This window comes from Poecile atricapillus, chromosome 6 (genome assembly GCF_030490865.1).
Source record: "Poecile atricapillus isolate bPoeAtr1 chromosome 6, bPoeAtr1.hap1, whole genome shotgun sequence".
NCBI classification, from domain to species: domain Eukaryota; kingdom Metazoa; phylum Chordata; class Aves; order Passeriformes; family Paridae; genus Poecile; species Poecile atricapillus.
In genome coordinates, this window is record NC_081254.1 from 35,513,635 (window position 1) to 35,537,570 (window position 23,936).

The window sequence follows — 23,936 nt, forward strand, 5'->3', positions numbered from 1 at the left end:
TTAAGCATGAAGAAGCCCTTTGGGGGTACAGGGGTCCTGCTCAGCCCTTACCCAGTCGCCAGGGCGCCGGTCAGCTGGCTGGTCGCGCCCGTCCTCAGACATTTCTCGGTGTCACTGCCACCCCAGGGCACGCTGGAAGTGCCACTGCGGCTCCCTGGAGACCTGCTGGCAGAGCGGGCGGTGCGTAGAACCCTCCCCTGTGACCTCAGAGCCCCCCCCGGTGTCTCAGGAGATCCAGCAACCAAAAGCAACGCCGGGAAACGCTGCTCCTGCTCATGTGCTGCAGGGGAGAGAGAAATAACAGCTCGTCAAAGGATTGAATGTTAAAAACAAGTCGGTTCTGCACAATCACTTCAGTGACACTTTACAGCCTGAATAGGAATGCGTGGAGAGAGCTGTGTTTGAGGAAAACCCAAAGGACGTTAGAGATAAAATTTTTAAGATGTAACTTCCTGCTCTCTTGAAAATGGCTTTATGGATACACACATCTTAATTGAACACACGCCCAATATTTACAGAAAACCTGGCTGCGCCTTAAGGATTTTTTTGCTTTTGAGTTTAAGTGCTGGCTTGGAAACATCCCAACTATTTAACTGCAGCACACTTGGCTGGTGTATAACAAACCAAGACTTGGCCTCCTTGGCCTTGACAGACTGTAAAAACATGACACTTGTGTCCATTTTGGCTTCAAACTAACAGAGACTAGGTTTAGATTGGATATTAGGAAGGAATTGTTCACTGTGAAGGTGGGCAGGCCCTGGCACAGGTGCCCAGAGCAGCTGTGGCTGCCCCTGGATCCCTGGCAGTGCCCAAAGCCGGGCTGGATGGGGTTTGGAACATCCTGGGACAGGGGAAGGTGTCCCTTCCAAGGCTGGGGTGGCACTGGATGATCTTTATGGTCTCTTCCAGCCATTCTGTGATTACATGTATATGTGTGTGTGTGTGTGTGTATTAAAAGATGTATGTGGCTTTAGATAGCTATAGGTGTAATTTAAGAGGCAGTCAGCATATGTACTACCTGACCAGCCATTAAGTGTACTGCCTTTTGTGGTTTAGAGAATGAGGAATACCAACTACAAGAAAAATTATAGGAATTAAAAATCCCATCGGCACTATTTAGGAATTACTTGCTTACAGAAGCTATCACAGCTTAGCTTTTGTTGAACTCAGCGTACAAGCAGAGGGCAGGACACTGCAATTTTCAATCCTCTCCCATGCTGAGGTACCCCCTCATCAAGTTTTCGCTTGTTTCATTAAGGTCCCAGTTATCCAGGAAAGCCAAACAAGCCTGGAGAAAAGAAGGCTGGGGGAGACCTTCTGGCTCAGCTGTCAATGGCCTCAAACTGTGCCAAGGGAGGTCTAGATTGGGGATTAGGGAAAAAATTATTCATGGAAAGGCCAAGAATTGGAAGGGGCTGCCCAGGGGGGCAGTGCAGTCCCATCCCCGAAGGCGTTTAAGGAACGACTGGACGTGACACTCCTTGTTTTGGTATAATTGCCAAGGTAGGGACCGGATACAGCCAGGCCACGAGTTTTTCCACCCTCAAAGACTCACTTATCCCACTGGGCGTACCACGCCCGCCCCTCACGGAGCGGCCGCCACTCCCTCCCCTCACGGCGCCGCCCTCAGAGCCCGCCCTTCCCGCGCCTTCTCGAAAAGTCTCGCGAGAGGTGGCGGTTCCCGGCCGGACGCCCCCGGGAAGCGGCTCCGCTCTCGCCGGCCCTTCCCGGCTCCTTTCCCGGACCATTCCCGGACCATTCCCGGGCTATGGAGGAGCCCTGCGGCGCGAGCGCCGCTGCCCCGCTGAGGGGAGACGCCGAGGAGCCCAAGCAGGTGAGCGGCGCTGAGGGGGGGGCCGTGGTAGGTGAGGTAGCGGGGCTGAGGGCGGGGGGGGGTCGAGCCGTGGCTACAGACACAGCCCCCAGTGGAGTTTTAATTGAAGCGGTGTTTTTGATCCTCTTTCCGGTTTGTCAGGGCCGGAGTGCGGTAGGGAACGCGCTAATTATGATTAAGCGTTAATTGCGAGCAGTGTTGGTGTTGTTATGCCTAAGTACATTGCATTTACGTAAGTGGTGTCCTGTGGAGCTGTTTTTCCCTCGACGTGTGTTAGTTCAAAGCTCCTCGCACACGGGTGACAGCTGCGTGTTTTGCTGTGTTTCAAAAGAAATAGGCAGACACGAGGCTTATTTAATTTATGATTATTTGCTAAGGCAGAAGCGTGTTTAGCTCTAATGTGGGTGGTAATGTTGGTGTTAGTGAGCACTTGATGCTAATAAACACCTACTTTGACAAACTTCAGTGGGAGTCATGTATTTGTTTTAGCCTAAGTGATTTTGTGTTGTGTGGGTAGCTGACCTTGGAGGCACTTCATTCTCATACCTCAGTGTGGACAGGAGAGCCACTGTCCTTGGATCAGCCACATCCTTGGATCCTGCTTGGATCAGCCGCAGTGTGGCCACAGGAGCGGGGCAGTGGCTGTCCCCCTGTGCTGGGCACTGCTGAGGTCCAGCCTCAAATCCTGGTATTGGCTCTGGGGCTGGTATGTCAAGAAAGACATTGAGGGGCTGGAGAACTCCTGAGGGAGCTGGGAAAGGGGCTCAGCCTGGAGCAAAGGAGGCTCAGGAGGAATTTCTGGCTCTGCACAACTCCCTTACAGCCAGGGGTTTGGGCTCTGCTCCCAGGGAGCAGCGACAGGAGGAGAGGGAATGGCCTTAGGCTGGGCCAGGGGAGGCTCAGGTTGGACATCAGGAAGAATTCCTTCATGGGAAAGGTTGTCAAGTTAGGATAACCCACTGTCCTAGGCAGTAGTGGACATCCCCCACAGAGATGTCCAAGGAAAGACTACAGAGCACCTCAGTGCTCTGTCTGGGTGACTGTGTGGTGATCCATTGCATATTTGAGTTGATAATCTTGGAGGTCTTCTCCACCATAAATGATTCTGTGATAATTCGTAAAGTGAAGTTTATGCTTGACAGGAGTTGGAATTGTGATAACTGGAAAACTGTATGTGCTGGGGAAAGGTAAATGAATATAAGATGGGGTACTGCTCACATGGCATTAAAAATAAGTTATCACAGAGCAAGCCTGATAGATTTATTTGCCAACACTTAGAAGACTAATTTAAATTCTCTGTGGAAACCAGGGGTCGGTGCTGTTCCTTGGAGGCAATGAGGTGAAGAGCTGTGCTGTGGTGAAATACTCCTCAGCCCCTCCTCAAGCAGCCTTTGCTCGTCTGCAGGAGAAAACAGACCTGAAGCTGCCTCCTGCCAACTGGTTACGGGAAAGTGCCAAGCTGGGACCAGCAGGGACAACCATTCTGGGCAACAGCAAAAAAAGTAAACCCTTCTCAAGGTAAATAACAGCAGCCCCTGTTGTTTTCCAGGCCTTTCATAATAATTCTGATTGTGAGCTTGGATTCTATATAATTTAAAGTAGAAAGTACAGGTTTTGCCATAGCAACTACATATTGCTTTGTCTTAACCATTCTCCCTCTAGTTTTTCATCTTGTTGCTTCTATGCTCTGATTTTGTCTCCTTTATAAGTGATTGGTGATGTTGATTATTACTTTGTGTGTATGTTGACACCTTACTTCAGACAGTCAAACTGACTTTTTGTTCTTCCCTGGTTGGCCCAGATCAAACTGGACTGGTTCAGCCAGCCCTTCTGCCTTTGATAGCAGGTGAAAATGGAACATGTGGTTCTCCTTGAAAAACAATTTATAGCTCTTCTGGATCTTTAGAAACTGGACCTCACCAATGGCAAATGAAATTTTATGTTTATATCAGGATTTCATATTTCTATTACTCTGTTGATGAAATGGGGGGCACACCCAAGAAGCAGTGTTACCTTTCTCTGGAATGTTTGCTAAATTGTTGAATGAGTTCAGTTCAGAGTGTTCATAAGCCGGAGGCTCAAATCCTGTGCTGAACAAGCAGATTCACACCAAGTCAGCCAGTCAGTGAAATTTAACAGTTTGTTCAAGGTCTGTGTTTACATCCTCTTCATCTTTTTTAGGAGCTGTACTTTTTGGAGCAGAGTAACATTTTTTTTCAAGGCTTTATGAATTTTTCATCTTTATTTTAGATACTGTGTTTGTCAAATAGAGGCTGGCAGTTCAATCTCTTTCTCTAGTGTCAGTATTAAAAGGCTGATAACGAGAGTATAACTTGCACATCATGTATGCTTTAGATTTTAGTAGTGTCTGGATTTGTTTTAAAGAATGATCTGTACATTGAAATATTCCAACTTAAGTACCTTGTAATTTCCTTAACGAGGGTGGAGGAAGAGACAATGTGTCTATTACAACATGTAGGGCAGCTCTGGAAAATGTGAATAAGAGGTAAAATTCAATTACAGCTACTAAAATTAAAGTCTTTAATATGCTTAATGCGTTAAAGAGAAACTCCTTGAAGATCTTTTCTTATATTCAGTGTTAAAAAGAATCCTTAATTTTCTCTTATTTTCCTTGATTTCAACAAAACTTTTAGTGTTTTAGAATGTCCTGTAATTAGATCTAAGCCCTTTCAAAGATGTATTTGAAAAACTTGCAGAATATAAAGATGAAATCACTTTGTGACTTTTAGGTCTCATTACACTTGGTGATGTTTAGCTGGGTTATTTTTTTTTTAATGAAACCTTTCAAAGATTTAATAGATATAAAAGCCAGTCTGTAATGTCACACTGGAACTGTCTTAACTTGTAATATTTTTTTAAAATAGCTTTGGGATGGCCTATGACTTCATTGACTCAGTTGGAAATGATGTGGATGTCGTATCTGATTCAGAGGTATGGATGCATCTTAAATTCTCTCATTCAAATTCTTGCATTGCATAAACTTTTATTTTAAGATACTGTGATGGCTCCTGGCATCTTTGTGTCCTTTGGGGAAAAGGAGAATTCCCTTAATGAATCACAGATCACCAAGTAAGGGAGTTGTGATCACTGAATAAGAAATGTAGAGAGAAAGTTACATTTCCTCTGGAGTTATATATGATATATATGATATAAATGATCTGCAGTGGAAGTATGCAGTCTGGTGAATGTAGCACATCAGTCTTGCAAGGTAGTGGTCTTGTGTGTTTGAAATCAGTTATTTTGATGCAAACTGTTACTCTCAAGATGTTTTTTTTCTATTTTTATTTAGAAGAGAGAGCTCCCCTCCAACTTCTTCTTTCCTTTATTTTTGTCAACTCTTTTGGTGCTGGTAATATCTGTAGAATTCAGATGAGGCTACTCAGAGGAGGAAACACACTCATGTTGATATTTTTCAGATTTGCATTCAGACTTAGATCTCTGTCTGGATTGCTTTGGGCACCTGACAAAGAATTGGTATTCCTGCTGTGAAAATAAAGGTTTACAATCCAAATCTTCCACTTGCATATTTTTGTCATTTTTGTTGGTACCTGGTCATGGTGATCCAATCAGAGAATGTGTTTAAGCCATGTGTGTTGTTTCTATTGACACCTTGGTCTCTTTATCACTGTCATTTGTGTTCTCTGCCCTCAGCAAGTGTATTTCCTTGTGGAATGGTTTTAAAATCTCTGGCACTGTCAAGTTTTATTTGACCATGTGTGCTGGGGTAGAATTAATCTTCTTCCCAGTGGCTGGTAAGGGACTGTGTTGGGATTGTCCTGAACACAGGTTGATAATACAGAGATGTTCTCATTGTTGCTGAGCAGGGATAACACAGAGCCAAGGCATTTCCTGCTTTCCATGCTGGCAGGGGGGTGGGAGTGTATGGAAAACTGGGAAGAGACACAGCCAGGACAGGTGACCCTGACTGACCAAAGGGGGCTGGGGGGAAAAAGGAAGAGGGGATGTTTGGAGTGATGGAGTTTAGACTTGGAGTCTCCCTAAGTCACTGTTACACATGATGGGGCCTTACTTTCCTGAGAATTGTCTTCCAGTGCAGCATAATTACATTGGATATTCTCTCTTTTCATTTTCTTCTGCAAGAACATCAAAAAACTCCTGAAGATCCCTTACAGCAAGTCCCATGTGAGCATGGCAGTGCACAGAATTGGGAGGACACTCCTGCTGGATGAGCTGGATATCCAGGAACTCTTCATGAGATCGTCTCAGGTGAACCACTTAGTTCTTGATAACTGTGGCATATGGGCAAAATGCATTATTTCAGGAACAGAGTAGCAAGAAATTGTCTGGAAATCCCTAAAAATCCTATATGGGTACCAAAGGTCTTCTGTTCTGCAGCAATTTACCCACTACATTGATGTCCTGTGTTTATGGTACTGTAGGGTTAGTATTCTGTCTCATTTTTGTGTAATTCAGTATTGTTATACCATTTGATTGATTTTTATAAGCAATATGTATTTCTTACTATGTATCCTCTTGCATATCTGCTTTTCTAATTAAGTCAAATTTTCAGTAAAACCATAACTTTCCTAGAAGCTGTATTTGCAATAAATGACCAATTCAGGACTCCAGCTCTGAAGTTATTTTCTGGGTTTCTTCTTGTGGTTGAGTATTTGAGTTTATAAGGCACTTGTTTTATTTTGCAGATGCTTCTTGACATTATTTTCATATTTCTTCTGTTGCCTAGACAGGGGACTGGACGTGGCTGAAAGAGTTTTATCAAAGGCTGATTGATCAGAAGTGGCAAAGAAAAAAGAAGAGTAAAGAACATTGGTACCAGAAGGCAATACTTTCTAAATTTTTGTATTACAGGTAACCTTTTGTCTGCATGAAACTTGAATTCTGCACCACTTTTGCTTGGCTTTCGTCTTGGAGTAAATGTTAAAATTCCATTATGGTCTGTCTTATTTACTGCTTTCTTCTTACACAGAGGGAATTGAGGGGTGAGGTCAGGAAATAACATGAAATGTTTTCACAGAAATTGAAGTATTTTACTTTAAAATTGAAATACAAAAGAATAAAATAAACAGCATGATTTAATTAACTGCATATCAGCCAAGTAATTTGTTGGCAAGGGTGCATCAAACATAACAACTCTAAAAATGGATCTGTTTGCGTCTTGTCAGCTAAACTTGTAAATGTTCCCTTGTCAGCATTAATGGAGATGGAGCTGCTCAGCCTGTTCCTTCCACTTCCAAGCAGCACCAGGAGGGTCCTGTTGCAGGTGAGAGTGATGAAGCAGGAAGGGCCTCCTGGCCAGCTCCTTTTGAAATGCCTTCCTCGCTATCGGAAGATCCAGGTGCCTCTAACCAGGTTGGTGTGGAGAATGTTTTACATGGCACCACAGTGTTTGTAGATCCACAGATGTGGAAGGGTTCTCAGAAGTGCTGCTGCAGCTCCCTTTGCTGAAAGAGCAGAGCTAAGGCATAAGGAGAACTTGGCAGGAGGTGCAGTTCCAGATTTGCCAGTGGTTCAGAGCTCCAAATTTCACATACTTGTTCTGTCATTGTAATGTTAAATTGCTGTTTATCCCAGCATCTTTGAGAAACAAAGCCTTTGGTAAGAGTAGTCATCAGTGCCTTTGTCTGAAAGTGGGAAAATCCTGATAATCAAAAAGTGCATTTGGGAGCTTAAAGTTCTGGCCTTCCTTTTTTAATCTGCTATTAAAACCCATCTTCAGGTGGTCCTGAATTTATTAGGTGAAGAGGAAAATCAAAATTTCTCAAAAGGGAAAACAGTTAAACTACTTAAATATACTTGCCATGAGATTACACAAGTGAAAGGGGAGATGTTTACAGCAATTATGCAACAAACTATGATTAGTATCAGGCCCTAGTTCAGTGTTTCTATTCTGGCTAAACTTATTTATGAAAACTGTTAATTCCTGTGGTTTTTGTGACTAATACTAAACAGGAATTAATTACATTTTGGAGAGGTAGAAAGATCTGCTGTCTTCAGTCTGCATTAATATAATAATGATGCTACAGTTGTGTTTGCACAATATTACCAACTGATCTGCCAAATTTAGGGAGCTTCTAACCTACGTTGGCCATGAAATTGTAACTGCATGTGTTGTGTGAAGTGGAGAAATACTTCAGTGCTTGAAAGCTTTTAGAAAAATGACTCTTCTACCCTCTTGAGAAACCATTGCTCAATTCAGCAGACTGTTTGTCTGTTGTGCATTTGCACAGTGCCATTTTCTTCAGTTCATAAATAAATCAGCAGGATAGAGGTTTTGCTTCTGGATGCTCATAATCTGGTGTTGACCCTGGGTTAACAAGGAGCTCCTGTAAATACTTCCTGGTTTCTTCCCAGAGCCTCTGATAATATTACAAAATACAACATTTTGGCACTAACTATAGAAAAGAAGCATTCTAGTCCCTGCCTAGAGGCTTTTTGCAGTTTAATGCAGATATATTTAAAAATGTTGGAAGTAAAGGTTTTTCCCTTACGTGCTTTGTTGTTCGTATCTTTTTAAGTGGCTGACTTGATCTCAGCAGCAGAATCACTCCTTATCCTTGTGCTCTCCACAGGGAAATGTGCCTCTTGAACCCTCATATCTAGTGGGGCACGTGGCCTCAGCCCCCAGAGAACAAAACCTGACTCCTTTGTTCAATGACGGGGAGAACAGTCAGGTATGCTTTATGTGAGAGCTGAACCCCCAGGTTAAACCAACGCCTCCAAACTGGGCATAAGCTGGAACCAAGGGCAAACCTCAGTCCCTGTAGAAGTAGCTTTTGTGGCATCTGCAATTTTAAGTTCCCGTGAATGCATCGGGTTCGTCACGTGCTGGCTTTTATTTGCTGCTTTGGCTTCTTGCTGTCTCATAATTCCACAGAATGTCATGGAGAACAGGTGTTATACCACTGATTTACAGGCCAGTTCTGTTTTCTCTTAATGAAGGGACTTAAAAATGACTTTGTTCGTAATATCCTCTGGACCTTTGAAGATATCCACATGTTGGTGGGATCAAATATGCCAATATTTGGAGGTGGGCGATACCCTGCTGTGAGCCTGCGTCTCAGGTGAGCTTAGAAGTTTGTAGATATTATTCATACCAGCCTTGTCTGATTTGGTACTCTGCTTCCTAGTCAGCTATCTGCATTTTTTGCTATTTTTATAAAAGACAGCAGTAATATTTCTCCTGCTGAGAGTCTGAATTTTGGTAGCTGCTTGTTTGGGCATAAGCACTTAAAATGTTATTGAACAGTGAGACAGAACTATTCCAGTCCCAATTTAATGTCAGTCCCTTCATTGCCACTCTTCTAGTTCCTGCCTCTACATTGGCAAAGAAAGAGCAAAAACTTGAAGATGATTTGGTGTATTTGTCATCTCTTTAAGACACATTTAGGAATTAACAGTAACTTGCCCTGCAACGAATTTTGGAAGCTCTGGGAGAAGGCTTGTGCTATAATTAGTTGCAGCTAACTTCTGAAGTACTTATTATTTTGGTAATAATGTGACATCTGAAGCCTGTTAAATGTGGGCAAAAACTCCAAACTGCTGATGGAATGTGAGCATATTCCATTGGAGAGATCAGCACATCTGTTTTGCTGTAACTTGGTCATTAATATAACAATTCACAAACAATTGTTTTAGTATTCATCCACTCTCAGGTGACTTAAACCCAAATCCCATTAGTAAACATCCCTAATAATTCCTGAAGGGTAAACAAAGATTGAAACAACACTAGAAATATTTTGTTTTAGGGATAACAACAAGCCAATAAATGTGCTAACAGGGATTGACTATTGGTTGGACAACTTAATATGCAACGTGCCAGAGCTTGTGATGTGCTTCCACGTCAATGGAATTGTTCAGGTAAGTCTGATTCTTTGCATTATGCCTTAAAATAATAATTTATTCTTCATATTCTAAAATTGCTTCAGTTATAACAGATCCTTCACACTGTTCTGAGCAAAGATGACAAAAATCCTGTGTTGCAGAATTGGAAGCATCTTAGACAGCTTGCAGCAGTCATCTAAAAATAGTGTGTTCTTTCTTCCCCTCTCATGCATGCAAGATTCCTTCTTCCCTTGATGTGTGAGTGAAGGCAAGAATATAAAATGTAACAGCAGAAATCAGTTTCTTATATCTTGAAATCTTCAGTGTTCCCTTGCCAAGACAGATGCAAGCTTTTGAGTGTTTTTTATTCTGTTTTACTGTAGACTGGCTGTGTTTTTGTTCTACCTGGTAGCCTGGAGTTGTTTCCTAGGCTGACTAGGTTTCATTGAAATAACAGATGTTGTACCTTCTTCCCCTTATTTATCATCATCTTTTGTTCTCCATTCACCATGTTTGTGACAGAAATGGATCCTTCTTAAAGCTTTGACTGAATAGTTTAGTCAAGATGTGCTTGCTTGAAGTAAAGCATAGAAATTGACTAAATTTATCATAATAACAGGTTTTGTTTCTTTAAGCTGTTGATAGAGACACTGATATATTAATTTTGGTGTCATGAAGCCCTCCTAAGCTTGAGTTTTAATTTCTGTTCTTTGCAGAAATATGAAATGATCAAGACTGAAGATATTCCCAATTTGGAAAACTCTAATTTTTCTACCAAAGTGATAAAAGATATTGCTCAAAATATCTTATCTTTTCTGAAATCAAATTGCACCAAAGAAGGACACACCTATTGGCTGTTTAAAGGTAAGAAGGTTTAGATCACTTTGAAAGGATTGATGTTAATGTGATGTTGATTAATGAAAGATTTTCCTTTTCAGCAAGTGGGAGTGACATAGTAAAGCTCTATGACCTCACCACACTTTGTGAAGAGACTGAAGACAAATACCAAAACCCTTTTACAATGCCAGTGGCAATTCTGCTGTACAAGTGAGTTTTTATCATTTTTGTTGCAATACTCAATTCTTGCTGCAGTTCTATTCAGAACACAGACCGAAAATCATAATCAAATAACAATCATACAAATAACAAAATCATACAAATAACAAACTTGCTAAATCTTAATTCCACTAGATCAAAACATACTTTCCTTTTCACCATTTCTCCATGTAAATTTCTTTGCTGATAAAGTCTTGTAGACCCATCATGAAGTTTAGAAGATCTACAGTTGTAGAATATTGTTTAAAGTTTCTTTTTTTTTCTAGTACAAAGAAATTATGCAGGGATTTCACTGTTTTGTTCAACTTTCTCTTAGAGTTGCTTGCAATATGATGCTGAAGAAAAACCAGAACAAGAAGCACTATGGCACAATCAGAACATTGCTCCTGAATTGTCTGAAGTTGTTGGACAATGGCAGACATCCTCAAGTAAGAATTCAATGTTTTCTTGCACTTTTGTGTAAATATAACAGATGCTGTAATCGTAATAAACCTGGTAATAAAGTGTCCTACTTTTTCCTTCCAAAGGAGAGAATTTAGATTTATAAACAAACTTAAAATTTTTATTTTTAAGGAATCCCCATGCTATTTTTTTAATTAGTATTTTTTGCTGCCACTCATTGAAGCACAAGTCTTCTGTCCTGCATTGCATTCACTCTGCTGTTCTTGCTGCCAGAGAGCCCTTTGGGAGAAGATCCTGGCTAAAAGGTGTAAAATGTGAATATATGAATATTTTTACTCTGAAAGTGGCAGAAAACTAGGACAAGCCAATGAGAGAAGTTGTAGTCTCCATCCTTTCAGATACTCAAAGCCCAGCTGGACACAGTTCTGAGCAACCTGCCTTGATAAGTGAGGTGGGCTGGAGAGTCTCTAAATGATTTAAGCTGTTTTCAACTGAAAATGAATCCCCAAAAATGTGTTGTGAAGAATCTGAATCATATTTAGAATGGATTACAAATGTGGCACACATTAAACTAATAAGAATGTGGATTCTTTCTAGAGTTGTTAAAGGTTTTCAAAATTCCAAATGGAATCTCTTCAATTTATTTTTTTTTTTTGCTTGCATGAGATCCTTGTGTTGTTTCCTGTGATCTGCAAGCTGTTACAACAGGCAGTACTTGTTCTCTACCAATTGGTTTTTATTCTCTTCTAAACTTCAACAGCTTGGATCCTTTTCCCTTCCAGGGAATTTGCTCAGGCTGTATTTACAGGTTATCAAACACCTCTTTGCATATCCTCTGTCTTCGTTATCCTAAGATAATTTATATTCTTGCCTCTCAAAAGAAAAATTTAACTTGAGAATGAATCATTTTTTTCTCTTCTTTGCAAAGATTATTGCTTCAGCAAACTACATGTTATCAGAGCTTTTTCAGCTGGATGAACCAAAAAAAGAAGACAGCGCAGACTTCCCTATAAATGGAAATTCTGATGAAAGTTACAGTGAGGAAGAGGAAGAGATGCCAGACAGTGATGAAAATGGTTCTTACAGCAACAGTTCTGATCCCCCAGATGACAATAAAGCAGTGGCAATAATCAAATCTGTTGGGGAGTTGTCAGTACCAGAAAAGTACAAGTCTGTGCATCGAATACGTGTAAGTGACACTGTGGTAGTATTGAAGGGTTTTCTGGATACTTGAGTCCATGGGACAAAAGTGGGTAGTGAAATTCAGTTCCCTGGTAGTTTTGCCTTCAGGTTAACTGAAGTAGACAAAGAAACACTTCATAAGCTGCTCATAAAATCTGAGCTGTTTGAATTTTATGGTAGTGCAGGCTCCGTGTAGGTTTTTTTCCTTACTATATTCCACTTTGTCTTGATGTTGCCTGTCATTTGCATCTTCTGGCCAGTCATTTTTATATTTCCTGTCTTGACCATTTTTCTCTTTCTCCCCCTTCGTGCCCCACTGAAGCCCAGCTGTGCATTCCCTGTCTGCCACGGCACAGAGGAGCGCTGCAGGCTGGTGCTCAACCACGTCCTGGAGGTGAGTTCACTGCCAACTTCCTGAGAATGCTTCACCTCCCACTCAATTCTTCATCTGCTCTGTGTTTACTAAATATTGCTTTCAAGGTGAATGAAAAGATTTCTCCCTTTGCAGGGTTTGAAGTCTGTTGACAGCAGTGTCAAAAAAGAGGGTGACCTTCCTGCAGCTGACCCCAGCACTCCAATCCCGTTGAAATATGAGGATGAATCCACCAGTGGTGGTCCTGAGTCTCTGGAAAAACAGATGGCCTTATTTCTAGACAAAAGTAAGTTGTATTGTTGTGCAAATAAGACCTTTCCAGTGCCAACACAAACTTCTGCTACTTTATTTTGATTGTCAAGCCAGTGTGTTTAAATCACTAATTACACCATTGCCTAAGGAAAAGTGCACTGAAGATTAGAGAACAGTCTGTTCCTTTTTAAATATGAAAGGAGAAGCTCATTTGAGATTTTTGCATAGCAAAGAATCTTTTATTAGCCAACACATGATTTTACTGGACCCTATTTAGATGTGGCTTTCAGATGACTTCCATAAGGGCTTGGTATTTTGAGGTTTGGTATGTGGAGCACCGTAAGTTTTGTGGGTTGTTTTAAAAATAGGCTTAATTTCTTTGTGTGTATGTGTGACCTGGATATTTTCTGGAAGAATTTCTCCCTTCTGTTCCTACATTAGGCTTGGTGCTTGAATTGCATAAAAAATGTTAAGTAGGATTCTGTTTTCTTTCTTGTACCTCTACAGTTGTGGAAGGAAGCAGCAAATAAAAGATGTTTTGTTTGCTTAAATGCTCAAACTCCAGAAGTTTCAGACTACAGGCACTCAATTTTATTTTGTTCTGGAGTGATATAAAAAGTTCCAGGGAAGACTTTTGTTTGAAAGTAGTAGAGTTCTCCGCAGGGCAAGGAGCCCTGTAAGCATAGCCCAGCAAAAAATTCGTCTTGCCTACTTTGGCAGTTCTTTATTCTTTCCTTTCTCCTCCCTTCTCCCTTTGAAAAATCTCTGAATAAGAAGCTAGATCAGTTTTGAGTTATTCACACTCACACAAATTCCTGGATCTGTGCTTGAGTCCATCCCTGAAGTAGCAGCAGTGCTATTTGCTCACTTCTGTTTCCCAGTCCATGGTTTTGTTTTCTGTGATGTGAATTACATATTTTCTTTGCCACATGTACACATTTACATGCATATGGAAAAGATAAGTGCTCTAAATCCTGGAATTTTGAACTTTAGGAGAACTAGTTGTGAATAGTGTATGGATACAGGGTATGTGCAGTGTGTGTGTCCTTAGCTGGGTGGGGTGTTACTGTTTTAGATTTGGCTTTGTCCTAATAGAACATGTGGTGCTTAAGAATTTATTTTATTTATTTATTACATATTTACATACTGTTGTAAGATTGTGGGTTTACAAATCAGGCCTTGTAGGTCCACCTTAAGCAAGAGACTAATTTCTATATACAAATACTGTCAGAGCAAAATTCTGTCCCTTAGCAGGGACAGGCCTTAAATCAGGAACAGTGACCTGTTCTTTCTGGGTCCATAACCACTACAGCATTAAAGAAAAGCTCTTTATAACCTTATGCAGAGGACATCTTGAAATGACTGTGAGAAAGTGCTTGGTTTTTCCTGTGGGATAACCTGACCAGGTTATCCAGGTTCTTGTGTGCTGGAGGCTAAACCCACACATGGCAGCTTTCTCACTGAGACTGTTCATGCAGAAACTGAGCATTTATCTCAAGGATTTGGTGAAGAAGATGACAAATTCTGCCTATGGCTTCCTTGGTGTTTTCTATTGCTCCCTGAGGGAGTAGTGTTGGCCTCTGCTCCTGTGTTTCACAAGCTGTCTGAGGTCAGAGAGGTCACCTGCACTGTCACTGTCCCACTGGATTCCAGCATCCTGCTGCCAGGTGTAGTGCATGGAAAAGTGCCACATGTTGGGTCTGTTTTGCAGATGATAATGGAGTGGCAGATGAGCTGGCAGAGCTCTGCCTGTGCAGGGCTGTAATCGGGCAATTTCCATCCTGCCTGTGTAGATGGAGTCGTGTCCAACCTCTGGCACATAAGAGGGGAGATTCACTGACGAGGTTCTGTTCCCCTTACAGTGGGCTCCTTCCAGAAGGGGAAGCATTCCAGTCAGTCAGGAATGATTCCTGGATCGTGGCAGTATAAAATGAAACTCCAGCTCATCCTGAAATCATCCAGAGCTTATTATGTCCTATCTGATGCTGCTATGATCCTGCAGAAGTACGGGCGAGCACTGCGATACATCAAGCTGGCCTTGCAGTGCCATGGTGAGTTCCTTGAATGGATTTGTCACCTGTGCCACTCTCAGGAGATATCTGTCACCACATCAGATACTGCTGTGCATGATTTTTTCCCTGTGGTGTGCAGTGACAAGTCTGGCAAGCTTGAGTTTAGTTAAACTCCGTGTCCAGCTCAGTATTCAGGGTAGAAGTCTGTAGTGAGGATAACTTCTGTTACTGATCAGTAGAAAGACCATCCTATTTTGACAGGTTGGGAACTTGAGGGCACATTTGGAGCTCCAAAGCAGTTGAATTTGGGAGAGTCTGCCCTGGTGCCAAGGCAAAGACTTGGAACACAATTCTGTGTTCCAAGTGATGCTGCTGCAAGCTGGTGTTTTTCCCCTGGTGGTTCCCATGTTATTTAAATATATCCTTGACTGAGAAATACTAAACCTCTTCAGCAGCTGAATTGGTTGCTCCTCTAAAACTGAATACATCTTGAAGTATTACTGAGGAAAAGGAAAAAAGTAAAATCAAGCTCTTTAGACTAATACTGCCATAATGAGAGTAACTAACTGGGAAATGCAAGTTACTTAGTGCTAAAGTGCTGCTATTTCCTTACCATAAGGGGAAACTCCTGTCTTAGAGCAGGAGGATGTTTATAAAGCAAACTCACTTGATCTTAGCACAAATCATCAACAGACCTCTCAACAACTCACAGCACTCTGCAGCTTTCAGTCTTTTATAGACTTTAAACTCTACCTTTTGGAAATTAAGTTTTCAGGCTGTATCTCCCTTGAGTTAATCTGCAGAAAGTTTCCTCTTGGTCAAATCTGAGGTTAGCATTTGTAATTACCACAGTGACTGCTCATCTTGGACAGCACAGGGGCTCTTTTTAAACCATCAGCTGTGTAAAGCAATGGTGACTTTAAAATAGATTATTTCTTCTGAGGATAACATGTTGTCACACTTATTCTCTGTATGTAGACAGATAACATGAAACCCAATTATCTTGTCAGTCTGTGTCAAGCCTTTTCATGTGTAATTCTTCTCTTTCCCCCTCCCTCATCCATGTTTTGGGTTTTTTTCCACCAGATACCTACTGCTGTCTGTGTGGCAGCATGCTGCCAGAGGTGCTGGTGTTCCTGTGTCAGTGCTTAACCCTTTGTGGAGATATCCAGTTAATGCTGGCTCAGAATGCTAACAACAGAGCAGCTTACCTCGAAGAATATAATTACCAGACAAAAGAAGATCAGGAGATATTACACAGCCTTCACAGAGAATCCAGGTGCCAAGGTATGATCCTGACACAGAAGTGCCAGACTTTGGATACGTGACAGACATAAATAATTCCATTGGGCTTCCTCAAAACCATGCACTAGGAGAACTTCTGGCAGAGGGGTTATTGCACTTCACTTCTGTTTTTCCTTTCTTTTCTTTCTGTTTTTCTTCAGAGGAGGCTCATCCTGCCTGTCATACAGGAGGGGGTTGTCAAGGTATTGTATGACATGGCCTGAAGCTGTGAAACAACTAAAGGCAATAACTGTTCCAGTAATAAATAAAACCTGCCTGACATGAGTCCTGTACTTTCTCTGGGCGTTTTTCTCTAGACTTAAATTAGAGAAATACTGTTTGACACAAAGGCTTTGCATTTTGTTTTCCAGTGTTTGCCTGGGCTACAGATTTATCCACAGACTTGGAATACCAGCTTTCTGTCAGCTGTAAATGCTATGAAGCAGCTTATGAAATCTTACTCTTCAGTAACTTAAAAAGCCAAAACCCAGAGCAGCACATCCAGGTGCTCAAGAGGATGGGCAATATCAGGAATGAGATTGGAGTGTTCTACATGAACCAGGCAGCTGCAGTGCAGACTGAGAGAGTGGGCAAGTATCCTTTTCCCATTCCTGACCATTTCATGGAGCTATAGCAGTGATCAAGTTCACTAATTGTATGAAAAATCTATTTCTGGTTATAAAGAGGACATAAATGACTTTGTAGGGTTTTTTTTAATGTGCACTGTGGTTATTTGTTTACAGTAGATCCCTGTGGCTTGTACACTGTAACTAATTGAGCCTAAACTGAATGATGGAATATATAGTTTGGAGAAATTCCTTTAAAATGTGTAGAATGCTTTCAAAAAGCTGTCAGGGAAACTTCAAACTCTGTTGTGAAAGGGACAGAATATTGCATTCTTAATGGTTTAGCCTAGCATGAAAAAGCAGCAGCTTGAAACATAAGAATCCTATTGGTTTATTTTTGGTGGGCTTTTTTTGAGGAAAAGCTTTTTAGGGTGAAGTGTTCAGTGGGGTTTTGTTTTTGAAAACAAACCCAATATTGTCTAGGAGTAAGATTTCTCTTAAGTAGAGCAAGTGAGGTGCTGGTAGTTCAGTGTAAACAGGGTAAACATTTCCCAAATGCCAGCTGTTTCCTGTGACCTTTACCAAAGTATTCGTTGATGAATTTTGGCTTGGACTTTTCAATTCTTTGATTTGTGATCATCTCTTGAGTTTTTGCAGAGGTTACTTAGTTGAAATTAAAGCTTAAAATACTGAATTTTAGCTGTCTGTAAAAGTCACATTTTATTTGCTTCATACTGAGAATTTATAGAAGTAACTGCAATCTCCTGAATTATTACTGTGGAAGCAATCTGGTGCATCCACAGTTAACTTCCTCGTGTTCTGTGTGTCCTATCATTGGAATTCTTTTGGAAGTATAGTAAGTGTAATAGTGCACTTCAGGTATTAAACCCTCAGCCACATGGAAATCTTAGGAGTGTTTTCTGTGAATTGGGTCTTCAGAATCATTTTACCACCCTTAAATTTTAAGAGATGGTTTATAAGAGAGACAAAATGGAAGGGTTTGTTCAGGACTTGTGAGGAATTTGAGTCTCTAAGCCTTGTGCTTCATCCTAGTGAGTAAAAACGTCTCGACAACAGAGCAGCAGCTCTGGAAGAAAAGTTTCTCCTGCTTTGAAGAAGGAATTCAGAATTTTGAGTCCATTGATGATGCCACCAATGCTGCCCTTCTGCTGTGCAACACGGGGAGGCTGATGAGGATCTGTGCCCAGGCCCACTGTGCAGCTGAAGGGGACTTCAAAAGGGAGTTTTCCCCAGAAGAGGCCCTTTATTACAATAAGGTAACACCTCCCTGGTTTAAGCAGGGCTCAGACCCCAAAATGCTTTTTACTGTCAGGTACTTGTGAATACTTTGGTAAATATGTTTACATTTGGGTGGAATAATATGGGATAGCTCTCCCAGATGCTTCTGTGCTATCCTAATCCTTGCTGTGTGGGCTTTGGTGGTGATGTTGACCTTTGATTGCTGTGACATTCAGATGCTGATATTTAACATAGTACAGTACCACACACAAGGGAGAAGAATTGCATGGTCAGAATTAAAGAGATTATCAAATGGGAAATACTGAAGAAGACTCAGGGAGATATTTTGAGTAAAGGGAAATTGATTTCTGGTTGCTAGAAATGCAGGCAGTAACTGTGTGCATGATTTTGTCATTTGTAGGCTATTGACTACTACCTGAAGGCACTGAGGTCTCTGGGGAAGAGGGATGTGCATCCAGCTGTTTGGGATTCTGTGAACTGGGAGCTGTCTACAACGTATTTCACCATGGCAACTCTGCAGCAGGATTATGCTCCCTTATCCAGAAAGGCTCAGGAACAGGTAACAGAGGGCATTCATTGTGTGTGAAAATATGCATTGTTGGCATCCTGGAAAACTGAACAGGGAGCAAAATTGCTATTGGAATTGTAGAATCATACAGTGGTCTGGGTTGGAAAATACCTTAAAGCCCATCTTTGTTCCAGCCCTGCCATGGCTGGGGACACCTTCCCCTGTCCCAGGCTGCTCCAGCCCCAATGTCCAGCCTGGCCTTGGGCACTGCCAGGGATCCAGGGGCAGCCCCAGCTGCTCTGGGCACCTGTGCCAGGGCCTGCCCACCCTGCCAGGGAACAATTCCTGCCCAATATCTACTCTAAATCTCCCTTCCTTCAGCTTAAGGCTGTTTTCCCTTTGTCCTACACTACATGCCCTTGAGAAAAACCCTTCTTCAGGGATTTTTTTCTTTAAATTTGTGCTTATTTATGTTGCAGATAGAGAAAGAAGTCAGCGAAGCCATGATGAAGTCCTTGAAGTACTGTGATATTGATACAGTGTCTGAACGACAGCCCCTGTGCCAGTACCGAGCTGCCACCATCCACCACAGGCTGGCTTCCATGTACCACAGCTGCCTCAGGAACCAGGTATTGCTCCAGACTCTTGGATTTTCGAAATTCCGTCCTTACCATGTTCAATATGTGTGGAGCTGCTATTTATCCTTCTATCTGTAGCTGGGAGATGTTTATTTCAATTACTTAACCAAAGAAATGAGTGCTGTTTCCTAACCCTCTCCAAGTAAACCTTTCCAATGGTTCCTCTGAGCATCCAGAGAGGGGGGATTTACTGTGTGCCCTCCTGTGAGTGCAGGTTGGTGATGAACACCTGAGGAAGCAGCACCGTGTCCTTGCTGATCTCCACTACAGCAAAGCAGTGCGACTCTTCCAGCTCCTGAAGGATGCACCCTGTGAGTTCCTGCGTGTGCAGCTGGAGAGAGTGGCCTTTGCAGAGTTCCAAATGGCCAGTAAGTGTAGCTCTGGCTTTAAACAGCTTTCCAAACCACCACTACCTACTTAGTTTCATTTTTAGATAACTAAAATTATATGAGAGCAGGAGCAGTCTGCTGCTCAGAATAGAACAGAATTTTCCTCAAGAGAGGAGATGAGGCACTTTTATCTTGCTGGTTTTCAGCTTACTAGGGCAGTATGTGCTTTCTTCCTGATTCTTGAAGTCTTTGGATGGAAGAAAAAAAATACAGTCTGTAACATAAGCATTTTGTCCTTCATTTTTATGGTTTTTTTTAGGTCAGAACAGCAGTGCTGGGAAATTAAAGACTCTGTCTGGGGCCCTTGATATAATGACCAAAACCAAGGGTGCATTTCAGCTCATCAGGAAGGAACTTGTGGCAGAAACTGAACAGGTAAAGGAACTTCAAGTGGTGTGATACCTGCTCCCTTCTGGCTTGTGCCTTCACAAAAGAATGGTCATTTGGCAGTTAAAATATTCCTTGGCTACTTTTCCATAGAGCCAGTGGCTAAAAGAGTGTGGACAGAGTTAGATCTATTGCAGTTCTCACTTACCATGGAAGTGGATAAGAAAAATTCCTCTAGAATATAATCCAGAGATGGATTAAAACATTTTTGTACAGATGTGGACTGCCTGACTGTGTGTGAATGGGTTTTCCTTATGCAACTCTGCTGTCCCTTAGAAGTCTTCTCTAAGAACTTCAGAATCTGTGTATAGTTCTCTCTCTCTGGTAGATTTAATATTTAAACATTCAAAGGTGCAGGGCTGTCTGTAGCCAGTGTGAATTATGTTCCTGATGCCTCAGTCAAGAATTGCTTGCAGGATGTGCTGATGTGTGTGTCCTTGGCTGGCAGTTTGGATAACACATGTAGAAGTCAGCTCACCTGCAAGAGGGAGTTTTAAATCATTCCCTGTATTTCCAAAGTGGAATTCAGTCAAATTGTTTGGGTTGTTTCTCTCCTGTAGATCAGTGAGGATAAAAGTCCTGCTGAGAGCGTGTCAGTGAATGATTCCTCTGCAGGACTTAATAAAGAGGAAGTCTCGAAACTGCTTGGGATTTTTGAGTCCAGGATGTCTTTCCTTCTCCTCCAATCCATTAAATTGTTAACTTCAAGCAAAAAAAAGGTTGGGTAAGTTGAAGCTTGATGTCTTTTATCCTGACTGACATGGGATTGGTGTGTGACAGAGCAGAGTTCCTGGGGGAGAAGCTGCTGGATGCTGCTGATCTCTTGATGCATCTTGCTGATCAAGTGTCAGTGGAGTTTGGCAAGCAGAACACTTGAGAAGAAATTCAGGCATATAAGTAATGCTGCAAAGAGAGGGATGGGTATGGGGGAGATTGTGGTCCCAGAGAATTTACAAATTCCTAATGGAGTCTTCTGTCCCGCTGCTGGGACTCAGGAGAAACCTGACTTCTTTTTGTGCTGACTTTGAAGAGATGTTGAGATTTGGTGGGACAGCAAATTCCTTCCCCCACTCCTTCTGTTGCTTTGATCTGAATAGATGTGGTGTTTCTTTTGGGACCCAGAAAATACCTTTTCCTCCCTCAGCAGCAAGTGTGTGATTGCAGGAGCTGTTCCTAATGTTACATAAAGTGAGGTTCTGAAAATGTGGCATTAGTTTTAGAGGATTCTTTAAGGCTTGGAAATTGGGTTAATAATTTTGGGGATTGAAGTACTTGCTTGATGGGAGAGCTGTTTTGCTAAAAGTAAACTGTGAAATGAGTTAATTGTGCCCAGGAAGTTGTCTGCTGATAGTGTAGGACTGGTAAATAAAAAACGTGAGAACACAAGCCTGGGTGTGTTTTCAGCTGCTTTTCAGGCAGTGTTAGGAGCTTTCACCTCCTAAAAAAGAGCTTCCACAAGGTGGCAATCTGAATATGTGAAACACAGAGGATTTTTACAGGATAACTTTATGTTACCAAGCAGATATCACAGCTAACTGAGTAAATGGGCTTAGTTCTGTTGTCTCATAACATGAGCAGCTCCTCATTTTTTGTTTTGGAGGGTTCTTACCCCCACGTTTACCTTGACATCATCTTGAGGTTTTGCACTGAAGATTCCACACAGGGAACCTGTTACAGTTTGAATGCTGTGAAATGGGACTCTTAAATCTGCTTAACTCCTTGAAACTTTGAGGCCAAGCTTGAAACTACCTTTGATTTAACCTTTCTTGTGCCTTCTGTACATCCTGTGTTCATTTCCTCCCTTCTGCTCTGTAGAGGGGAAGTTCTGCATTCTGCTTTAATAATGGGGCGAAAAGGGAGGAAATTGGAGCTCAAATGCTGCTTCAGGGTCTCAGGTGCACTTTGGCAAAAACCAGGAGAACATGTAGGAAAATCAGTGTTGCCAAACTTGCAGCCTGGCAGTCAAAATGGATGACACGAGTTTTACCTTCCCAAAGTGGAATCATGAGCAGAACAGAACTCGGCTGTGCAAATCAGAGGGGAAAAGCAATTGAAAGTAATGCTTTGTTCTGGGAATAGTTGTAACTTATCCCAGAAATACTTTGCATTTCAGTGGCTTTTTATTGATTACCTGTTCTGTTTAATAAATGAACCTGATTCCCGCCAAGTGCGTGATGAATTTAATTTGCTCCAACATTTCTCAATCATTCTTGAAGCACTTGCAATTAACTTGACTGCTGCTTGTACATTTTATATTATGTTTATATTTTATGTTCCTGCCTGCAGTATAAACAGAATGCTCTGACTGCAGTGCAAGGCATGGTGGGGGCTGAGCATATTCCCAGGGATACTCATCAGCATTATTTAATAACACTCTTGATAATTTGCAGAACGAGAATTGGTCAGGTTAAGAGTTGGGATTCTCTGCTCTCTTTGTAGGGGCAGCAATGAGGAAGAAGCAGCTCTGAAAACAAACAAGCAGGTTTATTCCCTGCTGCTTCGTGCCACTGCCAACAAGGGAATGTCGCTGCTGGAGCGCACGGAGCTCATGCTGAGTTTGCTGGAGCAGCTGGATCCGAGGAGCGAAGGCAGCCCTGGGATGCAGTGAGGGCAGCACTGCAGAGCTGCAGCACCAGTGCCTTGCTGGGAGCACTGGGGGTGTTCCCATGGGATGTTTGTGTTTATTGAGGGTGAGTTCTCACCGCTGTTGTTCCATTGGAACCTGGGAAAGCACAGGGATTCCTTTTTATCCCCACAAAGCTCTCCTTGTTCAACTCCCAGCGTTTCTTTGTTTGAAATGCCAGCTTGGAGTTCTGGAGATAAAAATGAAACTTTTGCACCATGGAGAAATTCCTGATTTTTCTGTTGCAGTGAAGTCCATGTTTTGCATAAAGATGTAACCTCACGGCTGCTCTGGTTTGGTATTTAATGAAATGTGTTTTGTAAGCAGAGCTGCACTGGAACACTTCCACTCCTAAAGGCAGCCCAAGGTATACGAGGAGATTTCTGTGGAATATGTGGATGCACTTCTTAATCCCAGGGAGGATCCTGCACAAAAACCTGTGCCTTTCTAGCTTTGATGTGACTCTTGCAGTTTATCAGCCATCTCTGGGATTTTGTTTTGGAAAGTGAATGGTTTCAGCCGTGTTGGAATTGATCAAGAATAGTATTATCTTTTTCAAACTTGAAACTGTGAATAAACAAGAGGATATTTTTAAATAAAAATTTATTTATTAAATATAAACACAGTCTGCCTTATTTTTCTTGGTTATGACCCTCCTCAGAGCAGCAAACTGCCCAACAAAATTAAAACTATTTTAAAGACAGAAAAAAAATCTGTAAACTCGAATCTAACACTGATTGGGGTCTTACCCTCAGCATGTGATGACACTGGTTTTTTTGCTAATATGTATTATTTGAAGATAAAATTTTCCAGAATTTAACATCTGATGTCCTGATGTTCTTCTACAAATCAATGTGGTTCATTATTGCATAAAAACAATATAAACCACTTTATGGAAAGGTAGAAATGGGTTTTACATGGAGTCATATGGAACTAGATGAGCTTTTTAAGGTCCCTTCCAACCACAACCATCCTGGGATTCTGTGATCTTGCAGCAGTTTGTACCCTCCTCCATTTCAGCCTGAGAAAGGGAAGTGTTTCATAAGCCAAACATTTGTCCTCCTGTGCCCAGTGTGACTGATGAACCCACACTCTGGAATTACTCAGGTTATAGGAACAGAACTGGGTCCAGGTTCCCTCTTGTTCCAGGTGTGGAGCCTCTCACATGGATGGAAATCCAGGTCCCATTCTCAGACTTCACCTGAACTGTGCAGCAAATGAGGGTTTCTCTGTGATTCCAGGAACCTCAGCACTGTGCTAGCAACACAAATGACTTTCAGGAGGATTATAAATGAGTATATTACGATTCAAATCTCCTGTGAAGCATTAGCTGGAGGAGCTCTAGT

The 23,936-nt window shown here is 41.9% G+C and overlaps 1 protein-coding gene across 2 annotated transcripts; it reads left to right on the forward strand.

Moving 5' to 3' along the window:
* The first annotated feature begins 1,671 nt into the window (after positions 1-1,671).
* EDRF1 (erythroid differentiation regulatory factor 1) lies at positions 1,672-23,215 on the forward strand. Of its 2 annotated transcripts, XM_058840830.1 has the most exons (25): positions 1,672-1,834; positions 3,144-3,352; positions 4,720-4,786; positions 5,957-6,082; positions 6,561-6,685; positions 7,027-7,186; positions 8,407-8,508; positions 8,777-8,898; positions 9,583-9,694; positions 10,375-10,522; positions 10,597-10,705; positions 11,031-11,142; positions 12,045-12,305; positions 12,621-12,692; positions 12,807-12,957; positions 14,786-14,974; positions 16,022-16,222; positions 16,591-16,813; positions 17,843-18,062; positions 18,446-18,604; positions 19,033-19,182; positions 19,406-19,559; positions 19,840-19,955; positions 20,528-20,691; positions 22,407-23,215. In XM_058840830.1, the coding sequence occupies exons 1-25, from the start codon at positions 1,769-1,771 to the stop codon at positions 22,573-22,575; spliced, it is 3,687 nt and encodes a 1,228-aa protein (XP_058696813.1). In that variant the 5' UTR covers positions 1,672-1,768; the 3' UTR covers positions 22,576-23,215. The 2 variants fall into 2 exon arrangements, with proteins under 2 accessions (XP_058696813.1, XP_058696814.1); XM_058840831.1 differs by lacking the exon at positions 8,407-8,508 and having other exon boundaries at positions 22,407-23,214.
* The last annotated feature ends 721 nt before the right edge of the window (positions 23,216-23,936 follow it).

What these genes read in the sequence shown, in the direction of transcription:
- EDRF1 (XM_058840830.1), top strand. Translation starts at nt 1,769, where the DNA reads ATGGAGGAGCCCTGCGGCGCGAGCGCCGCTGCCCCGCTGAGGGGAGAC. An exon ending in ACAGCTGCCTCAGGAACCAG is followed by an intron (nt 19,183 to 19,405) that starts GTATTGCTCCAG and finishes CTGTGAGTGCAG; the next exon opens with GTTGGTGATGAACACCTGAG. An exon ending in TGCAGAGTTCCAAATGGCCA is followed by an intron (nt 19,560 to 19,839) that starts GTAAGTGTAGCT and finishes GGTTTTTTTTAG; the next exon opens with GTCAGAACAGCAGTGCTGGG.